Source organism: Phoenix dactylifera, chromosome 8 (assembly GCF_051530095.1).
Source record: "Phoenix dactylifera cultivar Ajwa chromosome 8, Ajwa_hap1_PhDact_Kaust_v1.1, whole genome shotgun sequence".
Classification (NCBI taxonomy): domain Eukaryota; kingdom Viridiplantae; phylum Streptophyta; class Magnoliopsida; order Arecales; family Arecaceae; genus Phoenix; species Phoenix dactylifera.
This window is the reverse complement of record NC_143197.1, coordinates 612,427-630,080: the sequence shown is the minus strand read 5'-3', so window position 1 is coordinate 630,080 and position 17,654 is coordinate 612,427. Positions and strand designations below refer to the sequence as shown.

General features: G+C 40.3%; 2 protein-coding genes across 3 annotated transcripts; one reads left to right on the top strand and one right to left on the bottom strand.

Moving 5' to 3' along the window:
* Positions 1–212: 212 nt before the first annotated feature.
* On the bottom strand, positions 213–2,356 carry LOC103715676 (protein PSK SIMULATOR 1-like). Its single transcript, XM_008803391.6, has one exon. The coding sequence runs from the start codon at positions 1,857–1,859 to the stop codon at positions 429–431; it is 1,431 nt and encodes a 476-aa protein (XP_008801613.3). The 5' UTR covers positions 1,860–2,356; the 3' UTR covers positions 213–428.
* A 6,925-nt stretch (positions 2,357–9,281) lies between these two features.
* Positions 9,282–16,522, top strand: LOC103715678 (uncharacterized). Of its 2 annotated transcripts, XM_088702228.2 has the most exons (12): positions 9,282–9,433; positions 9,555–9,644; positions 9,998–10,120; positions 10,193–10,360; positions 10,444–10,530; positions 10,671–10,810; positions 14,534–15,079; positions 15,161–15,283; positions 15,404–15,643; positions 15,736–15,840; positions 15,940–16,140; positions 16,321–16,522. In XM_088702228.2, the coding sequence occupies exons 1-12, from the start codon at positions 9,413–9,415 to the stop codon at positions 16,334–16,336; spliced, it is 1,860 nt and encodes a 619-aa protein (XP_088558354.2). In that variant the 5' UTR covers positions 9,282–9,412; the 3' UTR covers positions 16,337–16,522. The 2 variants fall into 2 exon arrangements, with proteins under 2 accessions (XP_088558354.2, XP_088558355.2); XM_088702229.2 differs by lacking the exon at positions 16,321–16,522 and having other exon boundaries at positions 15,915–16,140.
* The last annotated feature ends 1,132 nt before the right edge of the window (positions 16,523–17,654 follow it).

Below are 17,654 nucleotides of genomic sequence, written 5' to 3'. Positions count from 1 at the left end.
TGAGTTTGACCGGTCCACTGCTTTGGCGCGTGAGACACACGACTTCCAATCCAGAGTCCAAAGAAGGAACGAGCCGTTGTGATACCGATGATGGTGTAGTTTGACCTGATTGAAAGAAAAAAAAGCTTTTTCACACTCGCCAGTGTGAGCCGCCGATTTACAACAACAAAAAAAAAAAAAAAAGCAGCAGCGAGCGGACGCGTGACCAAGTAAGCACCAACGTCCGAATCAAGTATTATTATATTGAATCAATCAATCATCACAAGTTCGCGTTATTTTCCTACTACTTCCGTCTCGGCAATGAAGGGAATGGGTAAACACAGACATGAATCCATGAATGCTTTTACCAATTCCCGCCCTAACAAATTCCTAAGTCCCGCTGTTCATCTGAGCTTCGTCTCCGTCGGAACCTGGTTCTCAAATATAGTTCAACACCTCAATGACTCGAGCCGCCGCTCGTCGTACCAACAAACGCAGCTCAGCCCGACCAGCACATCCACGATCGCCGTTTCCGTCTTCTCCTTGTCGGAGAAATGCAGCGTCTGCAGCAGCAGCGACCTCGGCCTCGTGTCGAACCGCTGCTGCCGGTCCATGCTCCGCTCCTCCTGCCACCACACGGTGTCGTGCGCCACCGGCCCCAGCCACCCGAGAATTCGCCCCACGGCCTCCTTCCACCCCTTCGCCAGCCACTGATCCACCACCCCGCTGTCCTTCCTCCAGCACTCCCTCAGCTTCGCCCTTACTGTCCCCCGCATCCCCGCCGGCAGCAGCCCATACAGCTCCTCTCTCACCGCCGCCGCCTCCCTGGCCTCCTCGCTGTCCAACCCATCGCCGCCGGACCTCATCAGATGCAGCCTCTCCGCCAGTACGATCGCATTCGCATAACGACGAGCCAGGCCTGATCCCCCGACCGTGGTCGGAGGCGCCACCAATTGCTTCCTCCAGTCAGCACATGGCCTGGTGATCGCTTCCGCCGTTCTAAATATCGGAGCCGAGTTTCTGACATTTGATTCTCTCGGTATCGGCCTTTCCATCGGACCGGACGAGTGCTTGCTGAAAAATATCGGGTAGGTTCGGGGTCTGAGACTGACCCGGTTATCAGGGAGCCCCGGCACGAACTGGCCGAAGACGGCGCAGATCCTGGCGAAGACAGAGACGGCGGCTCTAGCCATGCGCTCCACCACCTTGTCCTGACTCTGGCTCCAGAGCGACTCCTCCTTGAGCCGCCGGACTCGCTGGCGCTGCGACTTTATCTCGAGCCGGAGCGGATCGGCGGCGATATGTTTCTGCATCGGTATCGGCCCGCTGTACCGCCTCCACTGCTGCTCCATCTTCCGCTCCGACGCCTCCAGCTCGGACAGCATCTCCATCTCCGTGTATAACCTCGCGGTCATCGCGACGTAGCGCTCCATCTTTCTCACCCGTTTCTCGACCGCCTTCGGCGTGGACCCCATTCCGAGCCGGCGTAGATCGGCACTGATTCCGCCGGCCTTAAAGTCGGCGTAGATGCTGGCGAAGCCTCTCGGGAGGGCTCCGCGGCACCGGACGCCGAGGTGGGAGATGGCGGCGGCGGCGCGGTCGAGGTCATCCATCAATTCGGCGCAGGCGAGGCGGAAGAGAAGGAACTGGTCGGTGGAGTTGAGGTAGGCCACGCCCTGGGACCGCATGATCTCGGACCGGAGGCGGCGGACTTCGTGCTCGGAGAGGGCGCGGTGGAGGGAGACGAGGCGGGCCATGGTTGCCGCAGCCTCGAAGGCGAGGATCCCGACGACGCCCGGAGGGTCGTCGCGGCGGAGGCCGCGGTCACCGGTTCCCACTCGGGCCCGCAGATCGGCGAGCCAGGCCATGACGACGACCATTGGAACAGAGGCAAGACGAGGCGAGACGCGAGTGATGCACGTACGGCTTTCCTTTCTTCCGTCGTTTTTTCCTTCTCTGGCCAGACACGAGATCGATCGACGGGGGGTTCTTTTTTGTTATGGAATTATTGGTGTTGGTTTGGTTGGGACTTGGGAGGTTGGAGGCGGGTTATTATTTGAGGAAGGGGGAGCTGGGGGTCACCATTTCCAAGAGCTTTCTCGGCGACGCGGTTGCGGGAAGTTCATACGGAATGGTCCCGGATTGGAAACCTTTGATGGCAACATCGGCGAACCAGGAACTGGAAGCGAATAGCGGGCGTTTACCGCCAAGCTGGAGGTAGTCGGCACCAGACAAACGCCTTTTTAATGAAACGAAATCGCGGCCTCTAGATAACCGTCACGTAATCCATCTCGGACAGACAATTCTACTTCGTCATTGCAACGCACCGCATATTGTACTAATGAAATGAATGCAAACAGTGTCTCGAAAATAGGTGACGTGGCAGGTACCATATTCTACGGTACAAAAAATGCACCAAAAAAGGCCCAAACTTTTTTTTTTTTAATTACATTTAGTTGACGCCTAACTTGAATGGCGGACAATAGCCAGCTAGCTGAGGGTAACCTCCAATCCTATCCATCCATCTCATGAACTCCATTTAGGTAGTATTTCGATTTTTATCGATTTTGTGTGTTGGTGGATCTTGACACGACCTCAATTTATATTGGTGATGCTTTAGACTAAGTGACGAGTTCGTGGCATAAGCTTGGGTCCGGCTGTTGCGGTATTGTACCAAATTTTATCTATAATTGAAGAAATAAAAATCATACGGAGCGGACACCAAAATGCCTAACTTCCTATTTTGTCACATTTATTATAGTGCTCATGTTAAAGAAGAAATTCAAATGTTAGGAATTTTTTTTACTAACGGAATCGTCAATCTCGTAATTAAAAAATAAAAAAAGGAAAAGAAATTGCACATGCATCCTCTTTCTTTCTCATTAGGCCTCTCCATAGGTCTTCTTCCTTATCAAGCCGTCTTTTCTATCCGTGAGGATTTCTTTTTTTATTTTGAGTATGTTTCTTCTTCTCTAAATCACTTTTTTTTAAAATATCTTTTGCACATAAGAGTTGATAAAATTAAAAAAAATGGTATGTACATAATTTCTTGTTGTATATCAATTTATTTAGAGACTTGCATTAGTTTGTTAGATTACTAATTTGTTTGATGTATCATGCGATCATGTGGTATGTTCTAAAAATTGTATATCAATTTACATGTATGTGTGTATTAAATTATTGTTGGGCGTGTATCAAAAAAACTTATAGTATGTATCAGAAAGTCGATGGGTATATATCATCTAACCATATATATATATATATTGGTGAATATGATATTCTAAAAATTGTGTATCAATTTTTTTGAAAATGTATATTGAATTGTTAAATGACTAATTTGTTAAGTATGTATCATCTAATCGTACACTGTGTACTGCTGAATACCATATTCTAGAAACTATGTATTGATTTATTTAAAAATATGTATTGACTTGCTAGATTACTAGTTTGCTTGGTGCATATTACCTAACTATGTATCTCTAGATGCGTATTGATTTGGTAGACGACTAATTTGTTTGGTACGTATTACTTAATCATGCAGTGTATATCGATAAAAAGTATATTCTAGAAATGAAGAAGAAAGAGGACGCCATATACGATTTTTTTTTTGATTTTTTTTAATCATGGGTTTGATGACTTTCTTAGTTGGACGAGTTTCTAACTTTTAGGGTTGATGGATACTAGCAAACATATAACAAAATAGGAAGCTCGCTTGATATTTCTTTCTCTAGTGTCCGTCCAACATGATTTTTGTTCTAATTGAAATATGGGGTGGCACACAGAGGTCGTGAGGTCGCTCCTTCTAAGTTCAACACTAGAAAACAAAAAAAATAGCAATTACTAATTAAGTTTATCAGCTGGTCAGAGATGTGAGCTTTGTAATATCTTGATATCCGGTTTTCCAGAGGTTGGATTCCCCTTTCTGTTTGTTTCTTCACTGCATCCACACCTTCTGGTCAACCTACCTGAATAATAAATTCCGAGGGTTGTAGAAAGCAAGTGGTATGACTGAGGCTTTCTGGCGTTAGAACTTTGAAGGTCATTTGGCCTACGATTAATCAGCTATCTCCCAGCGTTTCCGCCCCGCCGTGGTCTAAACGCGTTGTTATCTCTGTAACTTAAAAAAGCTTCGCAGTCGACATTGTGTGATCTCGTGATGACGTGATTGTAGGGAGCACCCAATTCCGTTTGTCTTCAAGTTTATCACTTTTTTTATCAGATGTGACCATGCATGGCATCGATTTGTGGACATTATCACCGAAGTTAGTCCTCAGGTCATCACTACGACTGCCTTGCCATTGGTTTTAGAATTGCAAATACGTAAGCCATCGAAGACGTTGTGAGCATTCTGGCTTTGTCTCGTTAATTTCTTAATCCATACACGGCATGACTATTGCTGACACGGGTTTAATACCGATCCTACGTTCAAAGATGCCTTTCAGATGGGATCTTCCATCAAAGCAACCCATATATACGGAGAGGGCAGCCAGGCCACGGGCTGCCTGGTTGCTAACTCATACAAAAGGGACTTCTCTAGTGACACGGTTGATCTGTCTTCTTCTTTCTTCTTCTTCTTCTTCTTCTTCTTCTTCTTCTTCTTCTTTTTTTTTTTTTTTTTTTTTTTTTTTTTTTTTTTTTTTTTTTTTTTTATATACAACGGCGGCTCACATTCGACGGGCGTGAATATGGCCAACAAGATCAGAAAATAAAAAACTATATAAAGGCACATGCACTGCCCCGTGGTTCGCCTAGATGAAATTTCTAGAGTGGTGGGCTGCATAAGAGGCAACGTAGTCTGCAGCACCGTTTACCTTTCTGTATACACGTGTGGCCTAATAGAAGATACATTCTCCCAATAATCTGCAGGCGTCATGGAACAGCGACCTCCTCTCCGCACCACATCTCCGACTCCGAACCCATTCAATCACCGTGGCTAAGTCTTCCTCAAAGAAGATACAATATGCGCCCAACATCAGCCTCGCATAGGAAATATTTTTGATAGGCATTGGAAGGCTAGTAAGAGGCATATTTTGAAAGCCAATGATCTTTAGAAAGGTCAATCTCCAATTCTCCATTCTAGAAGCAATCGCCCAAGTAAAACCATACTTGATATAGGAGGCTGCTTGACAAATGGATTTCCATATGTAAGAACAATTCTTAGCAGGTTTGTACTCCTCCCAAGATCCATTGAAATTGTTTTTCTGCCTTGATGAGTTTACTCCCCAAGCTCTAGGATTGAAGTATAATTTGATCAGCAACTATTGCAAGCATGCAATTCGTCTTCTAGAGATTAGGAACCAAGACCACCATATTTTCTAGGCTCGCGCGGATTGACCCATCCAATTAAAAGTGGATTTTTCCTCTTCTCTACACTATGTCCCCACAAGAATAATATATATTCCATTCCCAATTTATCATTAACTTTCAAAGGAACCGGACAGTTGGCTAATGACATATAAAGGAGTACATGCGAGATTTCTCCAAATTTGCAAGTTGATCAGAGGTGTAATAATATCTTCTATTGGTTACTTGAGCCTAATTGCATCCTGGGTGGTGGCTTTGGTCATCAAGAAGCAGTCATTTGCAAAAAGTATATAAACAAAATTATTCTATTAGTGATAGGTTGATATATCATAATTGTGAGAATTCGCGTGGGCATGTATTCAGTCCCACATCGACTATGCACGGGTAAACTTTGGGTACTTATATAAGACTAAGGGTCGAAATAATATCTTTTGGTTAGCCTTTTTGGATGGGATCCTGGATCGTAACAAATGATATCAGAGTAGACTCGGGCCATCGCCTATATGGACTAGAGGATACTGCAACATGAGCCAATCATGGTACTTGTGATTAGATTTGAATAGATTTGGACTCTTAGCTTGGTGAGGATGTCGAAACAGAAAGAGTATGTGAGGATCCATGCATTAGTATATTTAGTCCTACATCGGCTATGTATTGGGCACATATTAGATACTTATACAGAATCAAGGAATCCAAATAATACATTCTGACTAGCTAGCATTTTTGTGTGAGGTCCTGGGCCGTTATAGTAATCCTTCCATTAAATATGTTTCCTAAAGAGATAAAGAAAGCATCTCAAAGCACATGATGAATAGGAAAGAGGCCAAATATTGGTAGCCTTGTCATACCCTCGTGAAAGAGCCAAACCATCTGCTTGGAGAATCATTCACTAAAAGTGAGAATTTGGAGTTCGCTACACACCCTTGAATCTATGGTATATATATTCTTTGAAAATCAGAATGCATTAAGACATGCCATAGAAAATTTTAATTAATTCCCACGTAGGCTTTTTCCATATCAACTTTAATTGCAACTAGAGCTTTTGTTTTTGGAGCCTTTTCCAGTGAATGAAAGATTTCTTGGTTTAACAATATATTATCAGATATATTTCTACCTTCAACAAAAATGCCCCAACAATCAGATGCGAGACTAAGAAGGATATGTTTAAGCAAAAGCATTCACCGAGACTTCAGCAGCAACATTTATAAGGTCAAGAAAACTTATAGGCTTGTACATTTACTTTTATAAGTATCAAAGTGATGAATGTAGCTTTCCAATCCATTCGTATCTTGCGATCTTAAAATACTCTTTAACCATTGCAATAACATCCTTTTTGGTGACATGCAAAAAAAGATTTAACAAAAAATGGTTGAAATCCATCCGGACTATGTAACTTTTCAGAGGACATACCTTTCATAGCATTTTCAATTTCATTTTTTATTATATTATTTTTAAATATGTATGTATGTATGTACGTATGTACATATGTATGTATGTATATATGTATATAGAGAGAGAGCGCTTGACTTAGTTACACTCCAGTGAATCTCCATTTAGATAAGGTCAAATCTAGATTGGATGGTGCACATCTCACATTGATTATTCGAGCCATTGGATGTGACCTACTAATTTTAAATTGCTTATATACCAAAAATATATGATTTGGAGACTTGTAGCCTATGTATGAAGTAGACAAAAAATTGGATAGTCTAAATAATATTTTATATATTACTATTTGATGCATAAGTTAAAGATCTCCAAATTATATGATTTTTGATATGTAAGCAGTTTTAAGATATTAGATCACATATATAGAACTCTCATTGTTCAATGTAGTTATGATTGAAAATTAACTCGAGTATAACCAAGTCCAACTCTTTTTACATTTACTTACATATATATATATATATATATATATATATATAGAGGGGGTCCAACCTCAAGCATTTATTACCAAGAATAAAGATGTACGTTGCCAATCATAGTTTTGGTTGCTACCATGCAAATCTTCTCAATACATTTTTTCCTAAGAAAAAGGGTATATATGGATCATTTTAATTGCATATAGACAAATTATATCAGATTGTTCACAAAAAACATAGCCCATTTATATAATATGAAAGGCTTGGGGCTAGCTTCTTATGATTGGCCTCTCGATCTAAGGCTCCTCCGGTAAAGAATATATCACGTAGCTCGATACACAACTTTTATTATTCATATATATATATATATATATATATATATATATATATATATATATATATATATATATATATATATATATATATATATATATATATATATATAAAATTCCAGATGAGTCATAGGAATCTTAAACAAAACAGTAGAATTTACTATCTAAATATAAGAGTTCTTATTTTTTTAAAACAAGCCTCCACTATCTGTCCCTGATGCCATAAGATTATGGTGACAACTTACTGATGAGGTTACGTTTGGTATCTCTCTCTCTCTCTCTCTCCGTCCCTTCCCATCTCTTCACCTTCTTCTCCACTTTTGACAACCTCTAAAGCACTGGCATGTGATGTAGACATATATATCTTAGGGCTAAATGCAAGAGAACAAATGGGTTCTTAATAGGATCAACAAGTATCTTGATTATAATACATTGTAGGAAATAGATAACGAATCCTCTCGATGTAGTTCCTTCATTGTGTGATGTTATATGACTTATGGAATGCTGCTCATGACAAATTTTCATATCATGCATCGACACTCGTAACTATCACATCTAAATCTAAAGCAATGAGTTATATCAACTGTATCAGGCAACACCTTGCAATTGCGTCCATTGCAATAGATAGAAGTTACATTGGATTATTCGAAAAATAACATAGTCCACATATATAATAGGAAAGCCTCTGGGCCTAGCTTTACAACTAACATCTAACTCTAGAGCCTCCTCTGCGATCACAAATCATGCAAAACTCGAGACACCACCTTATTTATTTTTCTTTCATTCATGCAGTAGATTCAAGTTTCCAAGCTAACACACTCTTACACATATTGCACATATCAGATTTCAGTAAATCTATAATGAATAATTGCAAAACTAAGTATCCTTCATCTTTAACGAAAAATTTAGTACAGAAATGTTGATCAAACATAACAGTGTTAAGCACTCTAGAAAGGAAATATCTACCTTGGTAAATATCATACCTACTTTACTAATCCATAAATATAAATCTACAACTTAGCCTTTTTTTTTCCCTTACAATCATAATTACATAAGTATTATAATTTCTTGATTTCTGGGTAGTGAGAACTTTAATTGTATTGCCCCCTGGCATCAACATATGGACATATCAGCCTTTGCAGCATCCAGTAGATTGCTAATTACAAACAAGACATGCAAGTCCAATTTGCTACTATGCTGCCTTCCACTATTTTTTTTTGTCTTACAATCATCGATACATAAGTTACTATAGTTTCATGCCTTCTAGTTAGTCAGAACTTATCCTCATCTGGATCAACCTAGCAGCGATGGATGGACCTTTTACCTTTGCAATATCCTTTGGATGGCCCAGCACTCCATGCTAATTACAAACAAGACATGCAAGTCCAACTTGCTACCACTTTGCCTCCTCTGCATCAAAATAGAAAAAAAAAGGAACATTATGTTTGACACATCTGAATGTCATATTGGAATTTTTTTTTTTTTTTTTGGTCTGAAAAAATAGATTATTGGAATGGACATCTTACCAGTTACCATGCTGTTGATATGCTTTACAAAAATGTAATTTAGTTGGATTGAGGCTATGGGCTGAATAGGCTTATCCTTCGGCCTGTACAAGGCGATGGGTAGCCCGAACCCCGGACAGCGAGGCCCAAGCAGGCCTGCTCGTAAACCGCAATACCAGAGCCCTAGCCCCAGCGGGAAGACACGGATTGGACCTTGACGGTACCATTTTCGTAATTTTGGACTTCCAGTCAGGGCCTTTTCGTACGGAGAAATATAAATAAGCGATCGCCCCCTCAACGCTGTCCTGGACCCCCTGGATAGGCTTCCGCAAGAAACCCTTGCAGCGGAAGAATCCGAGGCGCGTGGGCGTGACTTCCCTTCGCCTTCCTCGTGCCGAAGCCGTTCCGGTTCTTCGCAAAACCCTAGAAGATGTCGGGTGGATTCTTCCGGGTGAGCGGAATCCTCTCCCTTATCCTGTCTATCCTTCGATCTCCTTCGCCGCCTTAGTTCGAATGTCTTGCAATCTAGCGATGGGTTAGGGTTTTAACGGTTTTCTTGGCATCGATTTCAGGGAACCTCGGCGGATCAGGACGCTCGCTTCTCCAACAAGCAAGCGAAGCTTTTGAAGTCACAAAAATTCGCACCGGAGCTCGATCACGTGGTTAGTGCGTCGATTCCACAAACTGATTTTGATCTTTTGATTTCCTTTAGCGTTCGTCCGTTATCTAGTATCTACTTGACGGTATCTTCCATGAGGACTTTAGGGTTTTGGCAGAATAGGATGATTTGGAAATTCCTGCCAGCACCGTACGTTGTTCCCTGTAAATTCTAGAATTTTCAGTACAAACTAGTTTTTTTTTTCTTAAATTTTTTAAGGGAAAGGCGGGCAACAGACCATCAGATCAAACTAGAGCTTTTATGGTTTGGTAGGAGATCGAAGTCGTGAAAAGAGCCCCTTTTTTCCGTTTTATTTGTCTGGAACTGATTTTTTGTTATTTTATGCTCGATGCGTAGGTGGATATGACGAAGGTACAGATGGATGTGATAAGGCCATGGATCGCAACGAGGGTGACTGAGCTCCTTGGATTCGAAGACGAAGTCCTCATTAACTTTGTTTATGGTCTTCTGGATGGCAAGGTTTGTACCATCACTGTTTCATGCACATTCATCGAGAATTATGATTAACTGTAATCAAATTATATCAAACAGGAGGTGGACGGGAAGCAGATGCAGATCCAGCTTACTGGGTTTATGGAGAAAAATACTGGGAAGTTCATGAAGGAGCTCTGGGGTCTACTGCTTAGTGCTCAGAATAATGCCAGCGGGGTTCCTCAGCAGTTTTTGGATGCCAAGAAAGAGGAAACAGATAAAAGAAAGGTTTCTCTAAATTCTTAGCATCGAGTTGTTGTTTCTGTTGTGCTTTTGTGTCCTGAACTATCTAACTCTTTGATGTTTTGTAGGCGGAGACTGATAGAATTGCTCAGGAAATTCAACAGAGAAAAGAGAAAGAGGGAAGAGAGTTAGAACAAGAGAAACAGAGGAGGATGGTAACTTAACTTGTCTGAGCAAGTATTCTTGTTGTTTAATTGAGGAATCTTTTTGTTTGACTTGGGTTTGTCTCTATGCCATTCAGCTACCTTCTCCGATTATTTGGGTTCATATCCTTCTTTACCTCAAACTACTGTAGGACGGGGCAGCTGACAAGTCGAGGTCTTCTACTGCGGTTTTGGGTTCAGTTTCAAAGCGATCACCGCGAATGGCTTTTAGTGTTCACCCTGAGGATGATAGAGAAGTGGACACTGGGCACGATTCAAGATCAAAAAGCCAGTAAGCAGCCACATGCCTTCTTTCATCCCCCCTCCCCTCTTATCGTTAATACAAGACAGCAGTTCATGTCATGTTCAAGGAGCAATCTGATCACAGTTACAGTTGTTTAGGTTAAAATTCTTCAAAACCTTGCATGCATCAGCTGATCTTAATGTAGTCATATAAACTTCTTTTTCCTCCTAAGGTTTATAAAGATTTTGATCATTAATTTTACCCTTGCAAGTGCTCAACATTTAAGCATGTAAGTTCTATGTTTTTTGTAGATATGGCCAGACATCATACTGAAGCATTGAGTAATCTATGCAACAACTTACAGCTGTTTTTAGATTATCCCCCTCCGCCCAGCCGCCAAATTTCCTTTTTCTGCCCCCACCTCTTTTTCCAACATATTACCCTTCCAGTCATTCTTATTGCTATTATTATCTAGGCTGAGGGCAATGCGTTTATTTTGGCCAAGATCTTGGTTTGTATCGGTCGGCTGATACGAGATGTTTCAAAAATCAACCCAAATGTACCTGATGATATGAACTGATATCTCCTGAAACATTGGTTAAAATGGTGGGTTGTATTGTCTAAGATATTTTAATTGCATTTATTAATGCGTTATGGGTTAATGATAAAATCAAAGACAACTTCATGTTCAGCGCTTCAGGTATTGCTCTGGTCAGATCCTGAGGACAGAAGGTTGGGACTGCTAGACATGGCCATGACTGTTGGAGTCTAAAACCGTTGATGGCCAGATCTGGTTCATGGTGTGGTGATGAAGATGAAAATGGATTGTTTCAGTTTCTTTTCTCTCCTTTTTTTTGGGAGGAGATAGGTAGATGATGGGGAGGTGCGAAGAAGAAAGGTGGGTGGGTTCACAGCATGGATGGTGTCAAAGTAGGAGAAGGGCTCAATGGAGAAGGGAACAAAAGGAGGAAATCAAAGGAAGAGGTGGTTCTTCAAGGTGAGGTGAGTTTGGATGGTCTTATGAGAAAGGAAGATGAGCTATCCATGGATGGTGGTGGTGGGGACTGGCTTGGAGGAAGGGGAGGGGAACAGAAGCGGAGTTAGTCTTCTTAGAAGGAAGTTAATTCTTTTTCTCATGTCTTGGCTGAAATTTTGCTGATTTCCCGATATTTCGGTCGCCAGACATCATCCTTGATAATGGAAATTTTAACTTTTCTAAATTATTTCCACCCTCGATTGCGGTGGAGAAGTAACCTGATGTCTTGATTATATTGGTATCAGGAACCCACTGAGATAATCGAGATATCCAGATTTAAAATTTTGGCAGGAAGGTGGAGAATTGAGGAGGGCAGGTAGATAGTAGCAGAAAAACATTGCTAAAGAGGGATAATAGGAGGACCGAGAATATTTTTGGCTAGCGAGCTTGCTATATAGAACAAATAGCTTTCATCTCGGTTCTTACTTCTTAGTGTACATGATCATAGATAGTCGGGGAATGGTTAAGAAACAAAGAGCAGAAAAGAAATAATGAAAGAAGATCAGAAAACAGGAAGTAAGATTTAATTAAAACGCTTTCCTGATTGATAGAAAAGGAAATAATATGCTCCCAAATCATAGGAGAAGGGAAAATAATTTTAAAATAGAAAAAGATGACTGGACAGTTTCCTTTCGAGAGGGAGAAAGATTAAAAGATTTTGTGCATATAATCTGGTTGATCACTCTATTTATTGAGGATGATAGGGCTTCTAGGCATGCGTAGACGGAGACATAGAGCAAAGGGTTCTAAATTCATGATTAGTCACTAAATATCAGAACTTACAATAGAAGATATGCTGAATGACATCTTCTGATTGTGGTGAAAAGCAGAAACATCTGCATATATTTGTTATATTTTTCGGTTCTCCTATCATTCATTAGATTCCCAAAATTTGCCATCTATTAAAGGCAAACTAGATTCTTGTTTGTCATAGGATATGATGTTAGCTGATTGACATTGTTATCGTTAAACTTTCCATTTATTTGTTGATATATTTGGATTAGATTGATTTTTTATGGTTTATGTTTAAATCTTGTTAACTAAATGGCTTCTTTGTCCCATTTACTCTTTTACTAAGTTCCAAGGCGATAGTGTTAACTGAGAATCACTTCTCAAAATGAACAAAAAGTTGAATTGTATTCTCTCTTTTGCTTCCGTAGTTCACGATCCCCTCCGTCCATCTGTCCTGTTTCCACTTCATGTGGAATAATGAAAGTTGGGAAATAAAAGAAGGTTGTATTTTGTCCTATGTGGCATGGATGATAACTAGTGCTTGGAAATTTGTGTCAGGTTTTTTACATGCAGGAATTTTAATTTCCTACAATATAAAAGGATAATTCATTTGTTTGCTTTGGAGGTTTAGGATAGCTTCTAAATTCGAAACAAGTTGCTCCGTATACACATTGACTTGATGTGCTTCTAGAAACTTTTTTCTCCTGACTTATTTTTATGCCATTATATTTTCTTTAATTCCACTTGCAAGAAAGTACTGCAGATTGCATCTGTAGCAATTGCTCTTTGCTGGAATGACTGTGGCTGTACGCTATGTGTATGCATCTCTCTCTCTTGCATGCTGATGAATTGTGCACAGAAGATGTTTCATACTCTCTTTTTTTCACTTTTATTTTGAGAATTGTTATTATCTTGTTTATGTGGAGTGCTTTGTCATTTTGTCATGAAGTACCATTGATGATTGAACTGTTTGGCATGTTTTACTTGATGTATTAAGTGTGGTGGAGCCATTATGTTGTTGCCTACTTAAGTATATCTAGTAAATCTTTTTCAGCATGTAAGCATTTTCCACTATTTATTGTAGCTTATGCTTTTTACCAATTTTTCTCTGAGGTAAAGATCGGTTTAGTATTTGTTGGTTCTGAGTTGGGGCATAAATCGGTTGGCTTTCTGATTACGTATGCCTCTCATTAATAAATAATATGAAGGCAGCTGAAGTGCTCGTTATGCATTTGTTTGTTGCATGGGCTAGTTTTTTTCACAAACTAAATTATCCCTTTTTCTTTAGGCACTCTTTATCTCCATTTTCAAATGATCATTTCCCACTCTCCATTAATACCTTTCTTCGGTTTGATTTTTAATATTATGCTTATCTTATTATGGCTATTATTACCGATAGCTGATAGCGTTAACATGTTACTTTAATTTTCCCTCTAGGCGGACACCTTCTCCAAGTGGATCATTCAGCAAATCGTTTTCAAAATCTTGGAGCTACTCAAAGTTCCTTCCTTTTTTCCTATCAGTTTCATGCTTTCTTCATATTGTTTGTGATTTTAGCAACCTATTCTGTAGTAAGATGACCTTTAAAATTATTTGAACATGACAATGGCAGATATTTGAGTAGTTCTAGCATCTATTGCATATCATGACTTTGCAATATGAGATATTTTGGTATGATGGCCACAATGTGAAACATGCCTAATCAATTTCTTGGTGGCCAGCCATGAAAATGGACCAAAATTACCAAAAAAATCCTCTTCAGAGTATGGTACATACTTCGTGAAATTTGTCAATTCATGTTCTGGGAAGTGTTCTTCATAACTATGATTATTGGTTCTGTTCTGCAAAAGAATAAAGTTTTTGAAATGAGAATTATTTTATGATGTCGTTTGTTGATGATTTAATATTAGCTTAGTAAGCTTTTATCTTTTATGTACTTTATAATTTATTATTGCATTGATTGTTTTGTTTAAGCGTAATTGACAAATGGCTCCTTCTATCAGGGAAGGACGTAAATCAAGGAGCGTATCTGGTTCGTCTCAGTCTCAAAGGTATTCAATTTCTCCTAAGAGGCGGCATCGCTCACCATCCAAACGGTCTATATCTTCTGAGAGGCGATACAGATCTCCACCTCGACGGTCCATTTCTCCTCGCCGCAGGCATTCACCACGGTACGCTCGATCACCTTTAAGACAAAGATCACCTCATACTAGGCGAAGATCAGTTTCACTCTCCAGGCACCGATCTCCCTCTCCTGTCCGGCGGAGATCTCCTTATGCACGAAGAAGATCTCCATCATATGCATGGCGCAGATCTCCTCCCTTGCGTCGTAGGTCTCCAGTTCAAGTCCGCAGGAGATCACCTTCTCCCTCTCGTTATAGGTCCCCTATCCGACGCAAGTCTTTGTCACCAGCAAGGCGCAGATCCCCATCTCCTTTAAGGAGAAGATCGCCCCCACCTAGGTCTCCAAAGCACCGAAGAAGGTCACCTCTGTGTTCACCAAGAAGTCGTGTCAGGGATTATGAAACATCTCCACGGCAAAGAAAGAGGTTCTGATGCATATTGTTTACTGCTTTGTTTGGATTAGCTGTGCTAATGTACTTGCATCTGACGTGGTAGTATTTGTGCAGGAGGCGCAGTCCATATAGGAGCCGGAGTCCGTCATATCCATCTCAGAGTTCGAGCAAGGAGATTGATAACCGTATTGAGGGCATTGATTCCAAATATTATCGTGATGGATACACATCTCAGAGGTAGTTCTTATTTGCATCTCTGTCATTCAGTTCATCTTCCTTCTGGTATTTTGTTGAGAGGAAGACATGCAAATCTTTGTAATACACTTACTCTTATCACACATCTCCCAATCTCTATAGGTCTCGTGAAAAAAAGTTACCTGTTCATCATACCGTGGATAGGGCAGCGACTGAACGCCCTGTCTCAGGACGCAAGGTTTCAGAATCACGCCGACTTCCAATTTCTTCAAGGTCTCCCAAACGTGATTCAAGAAATCAAAATGACATTCATGATAGGGAGCATGGTGTAACATCTGAAGAATCTCCAAATCAGTCAGAGTCACCATCCCGTTTGCGAAGAATAGCCCCAAGAGGAATTAGGTCTGTGTCTCTAATAATTCATGTGGTGTGAATATCTAGTGCTTCTTCTCCTTTCCTCTACTGATTAAGTTATATTTTGTTTTTCTTTAAAGATATTGTAGCCCTTCGGAGAGTCCTGTTAAACAAACTAGAAGACAGATGCCTCGTCGTGACAGTCCAGAAACAAATAGAGAAAGAGAACAACCCAGTTATGGCAGGTCAAACTTATTTTTACCATCTCTTGCTCAACTTTCAAATTTTTCAAGTTCAATAATTCTCATATTTATTACAGTTTGCATGGATATTCTAATTTTTAGGGAGGATGCTTATCATAGGTCTGATTCCTCGTGCAAGAAAAGAAGAGATTCACCTGCTAATGTGCAGCAAAAGGATTCCCACGCCAAGGACTTCAGTCCACAAGAGTATTCTTCTGGAAGATTGGCTGATGACTACTCTCCAGCTGCCCAAGGTCAAGCTCGTAACTTGGAAATCAGAAAGAAGGAACATGAGGAAAATAGGTGATCACAACCTCTTTGCCTCCTCCATCTCTCTTCTCACTTGTTTACCCATTTCATTTTTTGTTTATTAATGGTGGCAGTTTGCCCATCCATTCTGTTCTGCTTTCCTCCTCCTTACTATTGCATTCTGATATGTGCATGCACAAATGCATTTTCATTTTTTTTTTTATCATGGAACAGGCTGTTGGGAGATTGATTCAAGGTAAAATAACATATTTGCAGCATTTGTTTTTGTTAGAGAAATAAGTATTACACATTTTGAGAGCTCGTCATGTCTTGTACCAACAATGGTGTACTTCCAGAAGTCTAGACATTCATTTTTGTTTCATTTTTGACGTTTATTGACATCTTGAATGGAGAAGTAAGGGTCAGTAAAGCGAAACTATATAGTTGACTTGAAGTTCCTATTATGAATGTGTATTGATCAACCTGTTCTGGTTGATGTCTATAAGTTGTTGGTTGAGTTTCTCAGGTCTCTTGTTATGCAGTCTATTCCAGCAACTAACTAGTACTTAATGAAATCTATATGAAAATAAGGAAACATCAATGCACGAAATGTGCATCTATTGCTTGGTTAGGAGCAGCTAATAGGTGCTTTTGTAGTATGGTCCTTTAACTTGCAGGAATCTACAAGGTTCAGAGTAAACAGGTTTTGCAGCATCTGCTAGTTGTAGACAATATTACAGGGACTTTTGTACAAGTATCAGGTGTTGCTATGTGTCTAAGGAGATCCCTCTATTCTATTAGAAACTTTTTTTTTCTTGCAGACACAGGTGTTATACCAATACCCAATTCTAAGTGTTGGGTGCGGGTATGTGGGGATTAATTAAAGGGTCTGAATAACATTTAATGTACACATGGCTGTGAAACATACTTCTCGTATGTAGTTCACATGATATTAGGCAATTTTTTTTTTGGGAAGCTTGCATTGGAGAAGCTATTGGAGAGTGCCTTTGTTGCTGCCACCTAAGCAAGCTCTTCAATCGTAGCTGCCTGCTTGAATTCAAGCTCTCTCAGAAGTTTTCCCACTACTAATGTGATATAATTCAGCAGTTATAATGGAAAAAGTGGGTTCATGTGGAAACAGTTGGGGCTCCCTGCAACTTTACTGATAGGGAGTCTTTTCTCCTTAATTTAGTCTTATCATACTTCATTCGTCACATACATTTTCAGAAACTGCATCCATCTTGAAAATGTCCACTTTCATACAGGGCAGCAATAAGATCCTTTTGGTCTGTATTTGATACATCACCTACTCTATATTGGATGCATTGCGCTGATCCCTTTGATAATTGAGAGGTCTATGCATCCAACTTATTTTCGCTGAAGTTGTGTTATCTAGTACTCTTGTGAACTGTAGGATATGTATGAACAAACATCTAGTAATGATTTTGACATTTTGTTTGGCAGTGAAGAAGATCTTCCTGAAAGGCATAAACGGCTAGTATTACAATCACCAGAACAAATAGAATATGGTCCTGGAAGAATAGTAGATGAAAGCTATCCACCAGATA